Source organism: Bos indicus x Bos taurus, chromosome 11 (assembly GCF_003369695.1).
Source record: "Bos indicus x Bos taurus breed Angus x Brahman F1 hybrid chromosome 11, Bos_hybrid_MaternalHap_v2.0, whole genome shotgun sequence".
Taxonomy (NCBI): Eukaryota; Metazoa; Chordata; class Mammalia; order Artiodactyla; family Bovidae; genus Bos; species Bos indicus x Bos taurus.
Window position 1 is genome coordinate 93,243,475 of NC_040086.1, and position 19,423 is coordinate 93,262,897.

The 19,423-nt window shown below is 38.6% G+C and overlaps 1 protein-coding gene across 6 annotated transcripts in view; it reads left to right on the top strand.

Annotated features, from left to right (window-relative positions):
• RABGAP1 (RAB GTPase activating protein 1) overlaps positions 1-19,423 on the top strand; it is a 169,313-nt gene that overhangs the window by 9,351 nt on the left and 140,539 nt on the right. For 5 of the 6 annotated variants that reach the window (XM_027556208.1, XM_027556211.1, XM_027556207.1 and 2 more), the window contains one exon: positions 17,932-18,131. In XM_027556208.1, coding sequence (XP_027412009.1) covers positions 17,982-18,131 — 150 coding nt within the window. In that variant the 5' untranslated portion in view covers positions 17,932-17,981. Of the gene's footprint in view, positions 1-17,931; positions 18,132-19,423 lie in introns of those variants that run through there. The other variant, XM_027556212.1, reaches the window with a different exon arrangement.

A 19,423-nucleotide genomic window follows, 5' to 3' on the forward strand; every position in this document is an offset into this window, starting at 1 on the left:
TCAGTTTCTCCCCGTTGCTCGCTGGGCCTGTACCTGTGACTTAGGCTGGCTTCGGCCTCAAGCTAGCTTCCTGGGCTGCGCCTGATTTGAAAGGCTTGCTTTATTCTAGTGTCGGTGTTCCTTCTCGTGTTGGCCATTCCGTCTCATTTTCCCAGCTGCTATCTAAGTGTCCCCAGTAGCCCCGTCTTCCCAGATTCTTTTAAGTGTCTGCCCCCAGTACCTCATTGTTGTATCGTGATTCCCAGCAGCCTAAAAAGCTTTAGGTGTTGAACCCGAGGATCACCCTAGACTTCCAGGAGTTCGCTGTCCATTGCCTGGTGGTACTTTGGTGTCCCTTCTCTTCTAACATTCGGTTTGTTATCTGCAACTGCCTTTACAGTCATCTCCATACTTAGGGTTCCTTTATCTTGGAAGCAAAAGCCCTAGCAGACCATGCTGTTGGTACGCTATAAGTGCCCCATTAAATCGTCATCCGACTTGAAGAATTGGAGATCTTTTGAGGGTTTTTTGTTTGTTTGTTGTCGGGGGCGGGGGTGGGGAACAGGGTTTTACAATTCACTTGATATATTCATTCAAATAAACACCTGTATTCACATACGTGGGACTGGACTAGTAAGTCGCGAGTGTGTGTCTGTATCCCAGCTGCTTTGTTTAGGAGGGGAAAAAAAAACCGAAGAAAGTGAATTGAACTGAGTTTGTCACATTAAAACTGAGGTTTAGAAAGTTGAAAAACTTAGGTTCCAAAGGAGTGCACGTTTTCCTTTTTAAACGAAGGACCTGTTGGCCTTAATTCTAGCGTGTATAAGGTGCTATTTTAATGTATATTCAAGGTTTTATTTGAGTTTACTTATTAAAAATTGAAAATGAGTAAGGGACAGAGTTGTCTTCCTTTGTAGACCTCAGTTTCTATTAATAAAATTTGAGTCCACGATTGATTTGTATTTATTAATAATGGGTTCGGTACGTATTATCAATTCAACTTTGTCATTAAAGTTGAACTATTGCTATGTTATGGTACACAGTTCCTTTTCGTTTCAGGTTTATAACTTAGTTTACAGTTAACTAGCTCAGCTCATCGGTATTAAGGTATATATTTGGGTACTTACTAACTGCATACAGTTTGGCATTTTTTTGCATAATTTTCTTTTTACTTTTAAATAATGTTAAGTATAGTTGATTTTGGCATAGTGCTCTATTAGCAGTTTGCAAGTGCTTAACCTGGATAAAATTGTAGTTTAGTAGGACTGTAAAAGTGAAGGCACTTGTTTCCTATCTCTTCTACTGCATATTGAAAGAAGTGTATTATGCACATTATCTACATAAGGGAACATGGTTTTTCATAAACATATCTCAAACCACACAGCCTTGATTCATTGAAGAAGTCGTTTTCTATTATGGAGTACGTTTCTAGCTAAACTTTACAGCCCAGATTCTTTTATTTAGAGAAGTCATTATCTTTTATTGAGCACATTTTCAGTTGAAGTGTTTCCAGCTGACATGAAGCCTACTTTGAAGGTCTCGCCATTTCCCAGTGATTATTTTAACATGTGCCCTTTGAGTACCGGCTTCAGAAAATAATTAGTTTAAGTCAGTTCTTCTGTGGTGTGTCTTTATAGTTGCTGATGTGCTGAGTTTCTGACATGGGCTGCACAAGTGTTATCTTTGTAGTGTCAGTATAATCAGATACTACACTTTTCAAGCATGTGAAATAAGTGTACGTAAAACTTAATCTTTCTTAGAGCTAAAACTCAAACATTAAAGAAGTACTAATTTAACCAGTGTTCATAAAGCAAGGTTTGGCATGCATTTGGGTGCTTTGTATGTAACTACCTTGTTTTATTGATTTTCCATAGTTAGATAGTAAAAAAAGAAAATCCAAGGCTAAGGACTTGGCTATCCATGGGTATACCTGATAAAACATATAAATTTAACAGCTGTTTCTATTTGCATAAATTACCTGGTCTCCCTTCCCAGTCTGTCCAGTTTTTTGTTGATCCTAAGATCCTTATTCTTCAGAAAACTTGTAATCCAAAACAATACTGGATAGACACTTAAACTGACATTATAACCACTCTTGTTGACCCCTAACTGCCTTGTTTTTCTCTTCATGTGTAAAGACTGACCAAATATGGCAGTTTGCAAGTCATGAACAGTTTAGTTTATAGAGTTTAGCTTGGAAGTTTCCTCTTGCCAGAACAACTGTATTACTCTGAGGTAATCACCAGAACTTTTTGAAGGTTTTATATTTCTATCAAGTAGAGTTCTATAAGGCCTAACTTTTCCCCCAAATCCCTTTTTCTGTGATCATAAAATAGTATAAATAAAGCCCTAAACTTGTTTTTAAGTTCATGCTTCACATTGAATGGTATATATTACCTTGGATCTAAAACATTTGAAGTATATTTTCTCAGTTGTGTGGCCTGGTGCTGAATTTGGAGGTTTAGGCTTCTTTGGAGTTAATGCATGGCTGTTACCTATCTCCAGTTAGTTGCATCAGCTTTTATGTAATAAGTCCCAACTCCTTGTCATCTGTTAATCTTTGTGGCAATAATTTTTTTCTGCCTAATAAAATATGACATCTCTTAAGGTACATTAGCAAATTGCTTTCTGTGATAACTTTAATAAAATGTTATTAACCCTTAAAGCTTAACAATGTTTAAAATTTCTTTTCCTCATTTTCCCTTATTTATATACACTTTGGTAGTTATAATCAAGAATCTTTGGTTATCTTATTTTCCAGCTTCTGAGGGCGGCCCTTGTGTCAGAAAAAGGAATTGATGTACAGAATATTTATTTGGGAATGTATTTTAAATGTTGTCATGGGTATTAAGAGATAGTATTTAAGGCTAAATTGGATTAAATGTTGGGTGTTTGTATAACACTACTGCTAAGAACTATGAATTAATCATTTTAATATTTTTACTGTAGATTAATAAACTTTCTTATGCCCTTAAAATATGCTGATGAACGGATTCTGGCAAGGTGAGAATAGAGATATGTCATGTAAATCTCTTTTGCTGTGATACATGATTTCCTCTGGTATACCTGCAAAAGAGAAATGGCTACATCTTTATCATAGTTACCTGTTGAATTCTCTGTGAATTGACGAAAAATCTGATTTTGTAACCTCAAAAGCTAATTCTTAGGTTAAAAAAAACTGTTCCCTAACAGAAACATCTATTTGTTATTTTTACATTTTTGCTTTTTGGTTGTGAGGAAAGATCTTTTTAGACAGGTTTAAAAGCATCTGTGAGGAGGAGGAGAGAGGAAGGTTCAAGAGGGAGGGGACATACGTACTCTATGGCTGATTCATGTTGATGTTTGGCAGAAACCAACAAAATTCTGTAAAGCAATTATCCTTCAATTAAAAAATAAAGTTAAACAGAACTTGTAAACTATCCCCTAATAAAGAGATAATATATATTAAATTAAAACAGAAATCTCTGACACTAAATTGAGTATGTGTGAATTCTTTTATTTTCTTACATGGTGCCTATTCCATGCTGTGAGTGAAAGTGCTCAGGAAATGTTTTTTGGTTGTCCACCGCCCCCATTCATCCCAGGGACGGCGGAGCCTGGTGGGCTGCTGTCTATGGGGTCACACAGAGTCGGACACGACTGAAGCAACTTAGCAGCAGCAGCAACCCCCCCCCCCCCATTCAACACTCTTAACAAATGCCCCACCATCCTTGTATAAGTATGGACTAGGGCACTTATACATCAAAAGATTCAGAAAACTTGTGTGTCTTCTGTTAAACATTCATGGTTTGTCTTCACACATTCCCCTGAAAATCAGAGGTCATGGAAAAGAGAAACCATTTTGCTGCATTAATCTCAGGCTTTGGTCATCTAGCAAATGACTTGTTTGCTTGGCATTAAGTTCACCTGGTTTAAACATTTCAGATCCAAATATAGACAGGTTGGTATTCTAAATGGAATAGATTGATCGTTTTCACTATGTGTGAGAAGGAACTATATTGAGTAATTTCCTAAAAACAGGAAAAGTCTTTAGAAAATCCTGTATTGCTTAAAAATATTAGCTTTTATTTACAGAACTGGTGTAAATTATATTATGCTTGGGAAATCCACTCCAGAAAAAGTAAATACAGTTCAGTTTGGTCACTCAGTAAGGTCCAACTTTGCGACTCCATGGACTGCAGCATGCCAGGCTTCCCTGCCCATCACCAACTCCCGGAGCTTGCTCAAACTCATGTCCCATCAAGTCGGTGATGCCGTCCAACCATCTTATCCTCTGTCATCACTTTCTCCTGCCTTCAATCTTTCCAAGAATCAGGGTCTTTGCCAGTGAGTCAGTTCTTTGCATCTGTTGGTCAGAATACTGGAGTTTCAGCTTCAGCATCAGTCCTTCTAATGAATATTCAGGATTGATTTCCTTTAGGATTGACTGGTTTGATCTCCTTGCGTTCTAAGGGTCTCTCAAGAGTCTTCTCCAACACCACAGTTCAAAAGCATCTATTCTTTGGCACTCAGCTTTCTTTATAGTCCAACTCTCACATCCTTATATGACTACGTGACTACTGGAAAAACCATAGCTTTGACTAGACAGACGTTTGTCAGCAACGTAATGTCTCTGCTTTTTAATATACTGTCTAGGTTGGTCATAGCTTTTCTTCGAAGACGCTTGTCTTTTAATTTCATGGCTGCAATCACCATCTGCAGTGATTTTGGAGCCCCAAAATATAAAGTCTGTCACTGTTTCCGTTGTTTCCGCATCTGTTTGCCATGAAGTGATGGGACCAGATGCCGTGATCTTAGTTTTTTGAATGTTGAGTTTTAAGCCAACTTTTTCACTCTCCTCTTTCAGTTTCATCAAGTCTCTTCGGTTCCTCTTTGCTTTCTGCCACAAGGGTGGTATCACCTGCGTATCTGAGGTTATTGATATTTCTTCCCACCATCTTGATTCCAGCTTGTGCTTCATCCAGCCTGCCATTTTGCATGATGTACTCTGAATATAAGTTAAATAACAGGGTGACAATATACAGCCTTGACGTACTCCTTCCCTGATTTGGAACCAGTCTATTGTTCCATGTTCGGTTCTAACTGTTGCTTCTTGACCTGCATACAGATTTCTCAGGAGGTAGATCAGATGGTCTGGTATTCCTGTCTCATTAAGAATTTTTCACAGTTTGCTGTGATCCACATAGTCAAAGGCTTTGGCGTAATCAATAAAGCAGAAGTAGATGTTTTTCTGAAATTCTCTTGCTTTTTCTATGATCCAAGGGGTGTTGGCAATTTGATCTCTGGTTCCTCTGCCTTTTCTAAATCCAGCTTGAACATCGGGAAGTTCACGCTTCATGTACTGTTGAAGCCTGGGTTGGAGAATTTTGAGCATTACTTTACTAGCGTGTGAGATGAGTGCAATTGTGTGATAGTTTGAATATTGTTTGTCATTGCCTTTCTTTGGGATTGGAATGAAAACTGACCTTTTCCAGTCCTGTGGCCACTGCTGAGTTTTCCAAATTTGCTGGCATGTTGAGTGCAGCACTTTCACAGCATCGTCTTTTAAGATTTGAAAGAGCTCAACTGAAATTCCATCACCTCCACTAGGTTTGTTCATAGAGATTCTTCTTAAGGGCCACTTGACTACATTCCAGGATGTCTGGCTCTAGGTGAGTGATCACACCATCATGATTATCTGGGTCGTGAAGATCTTTTTTGTATAGTTCTTCTGTGTATTCTTGTTACCTCTTAATATCTTGTGCATCTGTTAGGTCCATATCATTTCTGTCCTTTATTGGGCCCATCTTTGCATGAAATGTTCCTTTGGTATCCCTAGTTTTCTTGAAGAGATCTCTAGGTTTTCCCATGCTATTGCTTTCCTCTACTTCTTTGCATTGATCACTGAGGAAGGCTTTCTTATCTCTTTGCTATTCTTTGGAACTCTGCATTCAAATGGGTATATCTTTCCTTTTCTCCTTTGTCTTTAGCTTCTCTTCTTTTCTCGGCTGTTTCTAAGGCCTTCTCAGACAACCATTTTGCCATTTTGTGTTTCTTTTTTTTTTTGAGGATGGTCTTGATCACTGCCTCCTGAACAATGTCACGAACCTCCGTCCATAGTTCTTCAGGCACTCTATCAGATCTAATCCCTTAAATCTATTTGTCATTTCCACTGTGTAATCATAAGGGATTTGATTTAGGTCACCCCTGAATGGTCTAGTGGTTTTCCCTGTTTTCTTCAATTTAAGTCTGAATTTGGCAGTAAGGAGTTCATGATCTGTGCCACAGTCAGCTCCTGGTCTTGTTTTTTCTGACTGTATAGAGCTTCTCCATCTTTGGCTACAAAGAATATAATCAATCTGATTTTGGTATTGACCATCTGGTGATGTCCATGTGTAGAGTCTTCTCTTGTGTTGTTAGAAGAGGGTGTTTGCTATGACCAGTGCATTACAAGCCAATTCATGTAATTTCGCTACTTATATGGATTACTTCGAGTAGTCGGATTTATAGAGACAGAAAGTAGAATGTTGGTTGCCTGGGGGAATAGGAATTGGAATTTAATAGGTACAGAGTCTCAGTTGGGAAAGATGGAAAAGTTCTAGGGATAGGTGGTGATGATGGTTGCACTAAATGTAAAAGTCTTTAGAAAATCCTTCATTGCTTAAAAATATTTGTTTTTATGTTTACAAAACTGGTGTGAGTTATATTATGCTTGAGAAATCCATTCCAGAAAAAGTAAATACAGGGATGCTTAAAAATGTGTACTACTGTTAGAAATATAATCGGACCTTGTGAATGAGTAGTATGTTAATATTAACTAATTTTCCCTGTGTTCCCACAGTTGGATTTCTTTTGTGGTCATGGCATCCAAGTAACTTAAATATTTAGTCACAGAGGTATTGTGTTGAAGGGGCATAAAGCCAGCATTCCTAGAGTTCTGGAAAAAACTAGAGTGCTGGTTCCTAAAATAGCCATAGGAACATGGAAAAACCACTTATATGGTTTATTTTTTCAGGTGTCAACAGTGTTGTACTTGATAATCAACTCAGTTAAAGAATGTTTTATGTGCATTTCATCCCCACCTCTTTTTGTACCTTTCATTAAAATATCAAGATATAGAGGGGAGACTGTGAACTTTGGAATCAGAAAAAATACAGATATCCCAAGTCTCAAACTTACTTAATATATGACTGAAGGTAAGATACTTAATGATGCTGATTCTCAGTTTCTTTGTTTGTAAAAATGACACTTAAAATGCCTGCATCATGGATTAGGATTGGGAGGCACCTGATATTCCTGCCCCCCTTCCCTTTCCTGGATGTTCTCATTCACAAAAGAATTAAAAGGACTTGGCCCCCTCATTTTATGTGTTAAAAGAACTGGAGCTATCACATGGTCCAAGTCAAATCACAAAGGACTAAGGAGTTCAAATCCCAGTTGGTTTTTCAGTAGAACACCAGACTGTTAACTTTGAATAAAGTCTTATTAAAGCTCGATTTGTCAGTAAGAAAGGGAAAAGTATAGTACCTCTGAAATCATTAGCTGTGGTGTTTAGGCATTTTTCTGTATTGATTTTGTGAGTTTTATCCTAAAGGTCCATAAAGTTACATTTAGGCTTTTAGAACTTTTATTGACCAGTGAATGGATAAACAAAGGGTGGTATATTCATACCATGGGATGCTATCTGACCATAAAAAAGAAAGGAAATTCTGACAAATGCTGCAACATAGATAAGCTTAGGAAACATTATGCTAAGTGAAATAAATCAACCATAAAAATACAAATACCATATAATTTCACTGCTTACATGAAATACCTCGTAGTCAGATTCTTAGTGACGGAAAGTAGAATGTTGGTTGCCTGGGGGAATAGGAATTGGAATTTAATAGGTACAGAGTCTCAGTTGGGGAAGATGGAAAAGTTCTAGAGATAGGTTGTGGTGATGGTTGCACTAAATGTAAATATACTGAAAGCCATGAAACTATACACTTAAAAATGGCTAAAATGGTAATACTTATGTAGAAAGATTGAATTTTTTAAATTTTTATTTAAATTAAGAAAGCTTTTGACTGAGTTATATTTCTTTAAGGTATCCTTAATGGTTCATCTGAAATCAAGCTCGAAGAGTCACTTCATAGTTTAAAGAAGTTAATTGTGACAGACGTGATGGGTTAAAATTTGCCTAACAGTGACTTTTTTGTAAGCTGGTTTTTCTTGCCTATATGTGCTGTAGGCCCACGATGGTTAAGTTTCATTTTCTTTTTGGTTTTTAAAGCTAAGCTAAAATTATTTGGAAGGCTTAAAGTAATAGGTTCTCTAAGCTCACTAAAATAATTCAAAGAATCAGTCACGAAATTCAAAAGTCAGACTTCAATAAAGACACCTCAATTGTTTAGCAATTAGTAGTGGTGGAACGGAATTTATTTTTCAAAGATGCGATGATTTTCCATGGAGTTTTGTTAGATTCATCCCACCCTTCCCAGGGATATGTTGTGAGAAGTTCATATGAAAACCAGTGCAGGGCAACAAACCTCAAATCCAGGAAAAAAGCTGAGATTAATATCATATGATTTTAAAATACAACTTCTTTGTAGTTGTTTAATTTTATTGAGCTACAAGCCCATAGGAATTGGCCTGCTAAGCATGTTTGGGACTTGACTCTCTTGCTGCTTTCTGACTTGTCCTTTACTGAACAGAGAGTAATCTTATCAGATCCGTGTTTTAGAAGAGTACAACTGGGAACAACATAGAAGATGGATTGGAATGGGTAGAGAATGGTGACAGAACACCAAGGAGGAGAGATGCATTCCTGAAAAGGACAGGCGCCTAGATCCCTGGGATTGGATCAAGTTCTACAGTTGTCGCTCTGAACTTAAGCATTATTGAGCCATTCTAAGCCTCAGTTTGTCGTATGAAGTTCATACCTATCTGGGAAGGGTAGTATGAAGATTAGTAACAATGCATGTGAAGCTTCTAAGTACTATGTGGGGCATACAATTGATACTTAGGAACTGGTAAGTAGTGTTCTTTAAATTCAGCAAGATTATTTAAGTATCGTCCGTGTGTGTGCATGCTAAGTCACTTCAGTTGTGTCCAACTCTTTGCAACCTGTGGTCTGTAGCCTTCTAGGCTGTTCTGTCCATGGGATTCTCCAGGCAAGAATACTGGAGTGGGTTGCCATGCCCTCCTCCAGGGAATCTTCCTGATCCAAAGATCGAACCTGTGGCTTCTGCATTGCAGGCTAATTCTTTTAACACTGAGCCACTGGGAAAGCCCAAGTATTGTCTTTAAGACTCCCTAAAGCTGTACTCATTTTTTTCACTGGTGGAGCAACAGAAATGATGGAGATTGGGAGGGAAGTGATGAGAGAATGTTTGGGTTCAGAGGGAATCCAAGATTTGGCTCAATGGTGTTTAACTGCTTTTCACGGTTGGAAACCTAAAAGAAGAGTTAGTCAGGCACAGTCAAAAGGTAGTTGTGGTGGTTTTGTTGTTGTTGTTGTTGTTGTTGTTTTTAGCCTCTATCCCAATCTTTCATATCTGCACCCCCAGAAATGCTTGTAGTGTAGCATATTTGTCGTTCGTCCATCTCACAGTCTATAAACCCTGTTACTTAAACACTGAACAAGTATTAGCCATCCAGTCACATTTACTGAACACTGCCATAAGCAAGCATATGAAGATAATATAAGCAAACCCTTAAAGATCCCTGTCCAAAAGTAGTTCAAAGGGACTATGTGTGCTCATTGTATTCCCAGTGTTTACTGTGGTGGTTTATACTAAATAATTGTTTCCGAAATGAATGATCAATATAGGAGAAAAGAGGTATAACATTTTACTGTGTGATAAATGTAATTCTGTGATAGAATTAAAAAGCAAGCAAACAAAAAGCCTTAAGAGCCCTAGAGGGAAATAAGGATTATTTCAGAAAGGAAGAGGAGGTTAAATATTTGATTGTATCACTGCATTGCTTGTGGGGGAGTAGGACTAATTGGAGAAATGAAAACACACTCCAAGCTTAAGAAATGGCATGAGCAAAGGTTTGAAAGCATAAAAATGCATGGCATAATTGGAGTTCCCTGGTATGGTTTCATAGAGGGAGATCAGACTAGAATGAGAGATTGGCTCCAGATTTTTAAGAATTAATGATTTAAGGAATTTGGATTTTTCTGTTTTCAGTCAGGAGCAATCAAAGGAAGGGGTCGGATATGTGATCAAATCTGAATTTTAGAGATTAGCTATGAGGCCTTGATAATGACTAGAGAGAGTCTAGAAAGAGAGACTTATGTTGTAGCAAAGTTGAAAGAGAATAAAATGCAAGAGAGTGACATGAAAGATGGCAAAGAAAGAGCAGATTTGGGATATGTTTTGGAACTAAAATCTATTAGAATTCCAAGGGAGAATGAGAAAAGGAGTCAGGGATTGCGGGAGCGGTGGGGGGTGGGGGGGGACATTTCCATCTTGAATCAGTGGTTGTTAACCACTGATAAGGAAGCTATGAGGAAGAATATGCTTGTGTGAAGATGGGCTCTGCTTTGGATATATGGAGTCAATTTTGAGATGGGTATGGGATACGTGTAGCAGATCCCACCTGTGTATTCTCATAACACCATATGCATACCTATTACTATCAGATCAGAGTAGTCGCTCAGTCGTGTCCGACTCTTTGCGACCCCATGAATCGCAGCACGCCAGGCCTCCCTGTCCATCACCAATTCCCGGAGTTCACTCAGACTCACGTCCATCAAGTCAGCAATACGATCCAGCCATCTCATCCTCTGTCGTCCCCTTCTCCTCCTGCCCCCAATCCCTCCCAGCATCAGAGTCTTTTCCAATGAGTCAACTCTTCGCATGAGGTGGCCAAAGTACTGGAGTTTCAGCTTTAGCATCATTCCTTCCAAAGAAATCCCAGGGCTGATCTCCTTCAGAATGGACTGGTTGGATCTCCTTGCAGTCCAAGGGACTCTCAAGAGTCTTCTCCAACACCACAGTTCAAAAGCATCAATTCTTTGGTGCTCAGCCTTCTTCACAGTCCAACTCTCACATCCATACATGACCACAGGAAAAACCATAGCCTTGACTAGACGAACCTTTGTTGACAAAGTAATGTCTCTGCTTTAGAATATGCTGTCTAGGTTGGTCATAACTTTCCTTCCAAGGAGAAAGTGTCTTTTAATTTCATGGCTGCAATCACCATCTGCAGTGATTTGGGAGCCCAGAAAAATAAAGTCTGACACTGTTTCCACTGTTTCCCATCTATTTGCCATGAAGTGATGGGACCAGATGCCATGATCTTAGTTTTCTGAATGTTGAGCTTTAAGCCAACTTTTTCACTCTCCACTTTAACTTTCATCAAGAGGCTTTTGAGTTCCTCTTCACTTTCTGCCATAAGGGTGGTGTCATCTGCATATCTGAGGTTATTGATATTTCTCCTGGCAATCTTGATTCCAGCTTGTGTTTCTTCCAGTCCAGCGTTTCTCATGATGTACTCTGCATAGAAGTTAAATAAGCAGGGTGACAATATACAGCCTTGACGAACTCCTTTTCCTATTTGGAACCTCTTACTATACCAAGCACTATATTGTAATTACTTGTTTGTTTGTCCATGTTCTCTACTATAAGCCTGTCAAGGGTAAAGAGTACCTTTCCTCACCATTACACTGTACCTAGTGCCTGGCACATAACAGATACTCAATACTGAATAGGTAAAAAAAAACAAAAAAAAAAACACACAGAACAAAACACAAGCGCCCACATGAAATTAGGGAGAAAAACAGGGCTACAGTATCATCAGCATACAAAAAAGTTACAACACAGGAGGTACTGAGATAGCTAGGGGCAGATATGGAAGGAAGAGGAGGACAGATGAACTTACAGTGGGCAGGGATTTTCCTGGTGGTCCAGTGGTGAAGACTCCACACCCCCAATCAATGCAGGGGTAGTGGGTTTGATCCCTGGTCAGGGAACTAGATCTGTACAGCCAAATTTTTCTTTAAAAAAATAAGGAGTGGGCAGAGAAAAGGGAACTTGAAGGAAATGGTAAAAGGTGCTAGAGGTAGAAAATGGAAGCAAAAAGAGTTTCACAATAAGGAAATGATAAGCATTTTCATTTATTTCAGCCAGTGGAAATAAGATGAGAACTGAAAAGAATTGTTTGAGTTTTTAAGTTTTGTATTGTTGATTTTTATTTGTTTATATATATGTATGTGTGTCTGTACACATACATACACACACACATACATGTATTTTTCCTTTTTGAATGGATGCTCAGAGTGTTAAAAACACCCAACGTCACATAGACAAGGTTTGAATTCAGTTTTTAAAAGAAGAGGTTTAGTAAGGGTTGGTGAGAGTTACAGTAGCCAGATTTTGAGAGGGACTGCTCGGTGAGACAGAGAAGGCAGTGGCACCTCACTCCAGTACTCTTGCCTGGAAAATCCCATGGATGGAGGAGCCTGGTGGGCTACAGTCCATGGGGTCGCCAAGAGTCAGATATGACTGAGCCACTTTCACTTTCACTTTTAACTTTCATGCATTGGAGAAGGAAATGGCAACCCACTCCAGTGTTCTTGCCTGGAGAATCCCAGGGACGGGGGAGCCTGGTGGGCTGCCATCTGTGGGTTTGCACAGAGTCGGACACGACTGAAGTGACTTAGCAGCAGCAGTTTGGTGTGAGTGGGGAGTCCTATTGAAGTGGCTGCTGCTGGTAAGTCACTTCAGTCATGTCCGACTCTGTGTGACCCCATAAACAGCAGGCCACCAGGCTCCCCCGTCCCTGGGATTCTCCAGGCAAGAACACTGGAGTGGGTTGCCATTTCCTTCTCCAATGCATGAAAATTTAAAGTGAAGTCGCTCAGTCGTGTCTGACTCTTAGCGACCCCATGGACTGCAGCCTACCAGGCTCCTCCATCCATGGGATTTTCCAGGCGAGAGTACTGGAGTGGGGTGGAGGAGGAGTTAATACTCCTTCAGGAAGAATGTCAGGAAAACCAAGGAAATAAAGATGAACTGGAGTGCTTGGACTAGTGCCAGAAACAAGCACCTTTTACTTGTCTCAAGTATGTCAAGTTCAATTACAAGTATCACTCATCTCTCTTATCAGGTTCGGTGGGTCACTTATTGGGAGGTGATTTTTGCTCTACTAATTGCACATTAGCAAATCCATACCACTGCAAGTTCACTGTTTATGTTACTGCTCTGAATAATGTTAGAAAAATACAAATATCTGATGATACTCTGTCCCAAAGTTCAAGTTTTTAAAAAGTAAGCACTGCTTTTGAAGAACTATCAAAAGAGCTCTTATCATGGCTAGTTCTTTACCTTTTCACTCTCCTTTAACAGGTTTATAGTTTTAAGAGGAGATTGAGAATGAAAATGAATCTTTGTTCATTCAACAAGATTGAGGCACATTTTATACTACAATCTTTGCAAAAGTGTGTGGTTGAGCATAGAGTTGTCACTGTGGTACAGATGGGACTATAATATAACTGAGCCTTTGGTTTTGATGCATGAGGTTGCGTAATTAAAATTACTTATCATTTTAAGTTACTTGACTTATTAAAGGAGATAGAATGAAGCATCCCTGCACTAGTACTCACCAACCTGGCCCTGTCGGTAACTGGACGTGTTGTAGGGGTCTAGGCTCATCACTTATATAAAGGGAGACAAACTGAGTGCCTCCCAGATACAGAGTTGTTAGGATGATAAAATGAGATGAAGGTGTACATTTTAGTAATCTGTAAACTTTCACTTTTCACTTTCATGCATTGGAGAAGGAAATGGCAACCCACTCCAGTGTTCTTGCCTGGAGAATCCCAGGGATGGGGGAGCCTGGTGGGCTGCCGTCTGTGGGGTCGCACAGAGTCAGACAAGACTGAAGCAACTTAGCAGCAGCAGCAAAGTGTTAACACAGAGATACAAAGTATTCTTTTATGTTTACTTAAGTATAAAAAAGTTAGATACTGACCTAGTGGCTAAGATGGTAAAGAATGTGCCTGCAATGCAGGAGAGGCGGTTCAATTTCTGGGTTGGGAAGATCCCTTGGAGAAGGGAATGGCAACCCACTCCAGTATTCTTGCCTCTTGGGCTACAAGAGTTGGACACTACTGAGCGACTAAACACTTTCACTTTCAAATAAGACTGGAACTAGAAGTGTTACATATATTTTGTGCTAATATTGTTTCCTAAATTACCAAAATCTGTTGATATTTGTTAAAATTGGGAGTTGGTTTCACTCTCCGGTTAATGAAAGAGTGAAATGGAAAAGAACTGGCCATAATCAAGGCTCTTGACCATCCTTCAATAGCAGTTGGCTCTTGGATATACATATATCTATTTCTTAGTGTTTTTTAATTGGAAGATAATTGCTTTACAGTGTTGTCCTGGTTTCTGCTGTACAACATGAATCAGCTGGAAGTATGCATATATCCGCTCCTCCTTCAGCCTCTCTCCCACTCTGTCCCATCCCCTCATCCCAGCCCTTCTTGGTTGTCACAAAGCAGGAGTTGAGCTCCCGTGTTATACCAGCAGTTTCCCACTAGCTGCTTTACACATGGTAGAGTATATATGTCAGTGCTACAGAGAGTAATTTTTATAATGACTCTGTGAGGTAGGTAGTACACCATTTTCATTTACGGAATCTGAGGCTTGGTATGACCAAGCTTACACTATTATTCAGTGGTAGAACCAGCATACTAACTTGTATTTTTTCCTAACTCTTAACTGTTTGCTTTACCATCATAAATAATGACTTCTATTCTTCCTGTCAGTTATAAAAGCTGCTCTTGCCTTTTTCATTGGGTGACTCTTGTTATCTTACGTCTTTTATTTGCCATTTATCCTATTTCTTTAGTACACATTTGAGCACCTACTATGGCCAGTTATTCTTTCACTTGTTAGGGCTACCGCAGCTCATGAAACAGGCAGAAATCCCTGCCCTTATGCTTACATGATATTTAAAAGCAAATTATGATGACAAGGTAAATGTGTCAAACAGTGATAGGTGGTATGGAGAAAAATAGGAAGAGGGATGGTAGTGTAGGGTGTTTATGGGGAGGAAATTTGTACTTTAGTGTCCATGAGAATTAGAGTAGGGGCTTCTTGTGGTAGCTGGTGTAAGAAGGGATGAAGAACAACAAAACTAGTTCTTATGGTCTCAAGACAGAGATTGTGAATACTCTAGAATTTTTCCAGGAGTATATGAAGTTCTGGGATGCCTCTTGGTTGTGGAGACCAGGGGAGGGTGGGGTGATCTTCTCTAGAATCCTTGGAGCTTGTGGACTGACTCTTCACTTCTGCCCACGGAGGCTGGAGAAGGGGAGCCTTATTACATAACTCCTCCTGTACTGCTTAGTGTTTTGATAAATCTCATTTCTACTGAGTGATTCAGTTACTTTCAGGGCCAAAACAAACAGTAAAGTATCTTATAAAGTGTACTTTCCTGTCACTTCCTCAAAGAAAATAGGTTGAACTTGGAGCCTGCCAAATCTCAGTTCCGTAGTGTAGATACCAAAGTATTATTTTTGAGTCTAGAATATTGTAGAAAGTTGTTAATGTCTCTGAGATTATCGTTTTAGAAAACTTTTCCAGGCCCTCTGCTATCTTCGGAGAAGGCAGCGGCACCCCACTCCAGTAGTCTTGCCTGGAAAATCCCATGGACAGAGGAGCCTGGTAGGCTGCAGTCCATGGGGTCGCTAAGAGTCAGACACGACTGAGTGACTTCACTTTCACTTCTCACTTTCATGCATTGGAGAAGGAAATGGCAACCCACTCCAGTGTTCTTGCCTGGAGAATCCCAGGGATGGGGGAACCTGGTGGGCTGCCGTCTATGGGGTTGCACAAAGTCGGACTTGACTGAAGCGACTCAGCAGCAGCAGCAGCTGCTATCTTACTATTAGTAACATTTTTAAAAACATGGGAAAAAGACTAATTAAGCATGAAAACCTTACCTAAAGGACAAGTTCTAAAAAAGATGGAGATTCCTTTATCTGATGCTGAGTGTTGTGGAACAAGGCCCAGATGTGTCACATGGGAAAAGCATTGCCATCTAAATGAAAGCTTTTGACTTTGCTTCTAACCAGTTAAATTACAACCGTTACCTTGAACAAATTATACCATCTCTCTAAGCCTCAGTTTCCTAATCTGTGAAACAGATATGTGAGTATTAAGTTTGATGTTGAGGGAACTCAACATCAGATTTTAACACAGTATAATAGGTACTGTTAAAATGTAAAACTGCTGTGGGAACAGAAATGAGGCGGGCAGTGCTTTTGACTCTGGGGAGAGACTGGGCAGGCTTCTTGGAAAAGGAGGGTTATTAGGTCAAGAATGATTATTTGGAGTTGACTGAGTACTGAAGCAAGGGAAGCACTTTAGGAAGAAGATCCTGTGAGGGCAGACACCTCAAGGGATTAAAATATATATCCTCATCCAAGACATATCCTCCTTGACTATATTTCTTAATTCTTCAACATGTTTCCATAGTTTTCTTTACCCTAAATCAGTACCTATTAACTTGTTCAATATCCCTCTGTTCTCTACCAAATTATAAATTGCTTTTGGGAAAGAATCTAATTTTTCTTGTTTAGCATATTTTGTTATTTAGAAACTAGAAACTTGGGAAATATTCATTGCCTGAATGAAGCAGGACTGCATTTTTAAAAGTTTTCAGACGTACATTTGAAGCATCTCTATGCTACACTATGCATTTAGATAAGGTCCTATGAAATGTAGAGCCTTTAAACAAGCAAATCAGCTTAAATAGAGAGCAGCAAGGAGTCCAGGGTTTGAGCTTTAATTAAACCCGATTAAATGACCCTACAACTCTTGGGGTTGCTATTTCATTATCTGTTTAACAGTTTTGATAACTGCTAAGTTTTTTTCCAACTATAGTATTCAGAGATTGTGTAGTTTTTGCTGCCAGGTGCTTAGCCAGATGTTAGCTTTTGAGGGAAAAATAGTGCTTGGCATATGGTGTATTGCTCAATAAATATGTGTTCAGTTAAAAATCCAAAACATAGATCTGGACCTCTTCTTTAATAAACAAATTCTCAGAATTTTTACCTCTGAGGTATATAAGATGAGCATACTGTGAGAGCAACTTTTTTAAAGAGTGAGTTTTGTTTATTGGCTAAAGCTGAGTGTGCTGCTGCATAGTGTTATATTATTTGTTCTGTGGTTGTTTTGGCGACCAAATGGGAACATTCCCACAAAATATGCAGAACCAGATTTTTAAATGACAGATGAGTTTGAATTTTATTCCATGAGTCAATAATTGAATGGATTTTCGTAAATGACACATTTTTTTCTGCTCCTTGCTGGAAATTTTTGGCCTGAAACTTCTTTATTGATAATGTTCATTTTGAGTTGGGTTCTAAGAAACTGTGGGATGGGATTATTGAGTTTTTAATAGACCTCTGATTTCGTGCCTCATACAGTATTTCCCTGCTCTAAAATTTATGCTTGCCCTGAATTTATTTTTCTTTGGGGTTAATATGAAATTTTGTTTCTTAAAACAGGTTGTTAGTACAAGTATCAGCAGTGTTAGGGAAAACCTTACTGTCCTGCATGCATGTTTGTTGTCCTAAGTGCTTTCAATTTCATTTGTTTGTGCAGCTTTACAAAGAAAAGGATAGACAGTAAGTTTAGTACTTTTTATGTTCTCTAAAAAGAATAGAGTTACCAGAATGTCGAAGAAATCAGTGTAGATAGCCAGAGTTATTCTCAAGGAAATGTTTTATTTGTTTATTTTTTTGAAATGTGATCTACCTTGGCCCTTATATATGGAATAAATTCCCTTATATATGGAATAAAAAAGGCTAACCTGTAAGTAGTGAAAGTCTTTGGAAAATATTTTGAAAGTTTGTTTTGTTTGTTTTAATTTAAGTTTTTCCATATGTAATTTGTAAAACTTAGAACATAATTGAATATCTAGCAGACATTCTATATGAGTATCTTTATGGTTTTTGTTTTTCAGGCATTTTTAAAATATTTAATCATTCATGAGTTGAGCTTCATTCTTGAGTCATGGATGACAAGGCTTCTGTTGGAAAAATCAGTGTCTCCTCAGACTCTGTGTCTACTCTTAATAGTGAAGATTTTGTCTTGGTTTCCAGGCAAGGAGATGAGACACCATCTACAAATAATGGAAGTGATGATGAGAAAACAGGACTCAAGGTAATACTCCATAACCTAAGTTCCTTTTGCTTAGCCTTGCTAAGTCATTGCAAAACCTGGCCTTAATAGGAAGGTATATGGAGTGATAGTGAGAACATGGAAATAATATCTTTCTTTTAATGCTAAAGAGTTTTATTTACAAATATATCTGATTAGGGATTTTCAATTTGATTAGCTTCTAAATCTGTTATCTCTAACTGTGTGAAAACTACTGATCATAGTATAAGCATTTGTTATTTTAGTTTTGTTTTCGTGTTACCATTGAGTTAGAGGTGATTCTTTGGGGCCTTTTATATGTAGTGTAAAGGCAGTGGCAGGTCAGCACTGCTATTTATAAAAATAAGTTTTAGAATTACTAAAACAGGACTTAAAATTCCTAGCTTTTGGCCATTTCTGTTTGTTTTCTCAGCAAAATAGATCACTGTTACATCTTCTTCCATACTCTGTTACTGTTTCTGCTCTTTTTGGATATAAATAAAAACAGATTACCTGTTAATGTCATTTAAAATGTAAGTAGCTTTAAAAATACTTTGATTTCTGTTTGTTTTTTATACCACAAGTATTTATTGAGTATTGACTTTGTGCCAAGTACTGTTCTAAATACTAGACATACAGTAGCAAATAAGACAGGCAAGGTCCTCTGCTCTCCTAGAGCTTTTAATCGAATGTGGGAAACAGACCTTAAGCAAATAGGAAAGTGAATGTTAAGTAAATTTAGGTGGTTTGAAGAAAATCAAAGCAGAATACATTGGTAAAGCGTGAGTGGCAGGTATACTATTTTAGAGAATGTCTTGAAATGACATTTGAGCTGAGATCTGAATGAAGTGAGAAAGAACTTGTTCATGGAGAAATGTGAAGAAAGAGTTTTCTACAGGGAACAGAAAATAAAAAAGATCCTAAGGAAGACCACCCTTTTTAGGACAGAGTGAGTAAAGTAAATAAAAGTGCTAAAGTGTGAGATACATGTGTGTAGGAACTGGATCCTGTAGAACTTTGTAGAGCTTAGGAATTTGGACTGAGAGAGATAGCATGGATGGCGTGAGCTCTGGGCCCATTCCCCAGCGAAATTGGTAACACTTTTTTTTTTTTAATTAATGTCTGGAAATGTTCTAAAGGCCATGCAGCAATTAAACATTTATTCAAAGTGTTTTTACTAAACTTTGGGAAAGAATCTGTGGTATTTGAACCAAGACTTGTTTTTCCGTCTCCTCTCCTACCTGAGGGCTGCTCTGGTGGCTCAGATGGTAAAGAATCTGCCTGCAGTGCAGGAGACCCGAATTCAATTCCTGGGT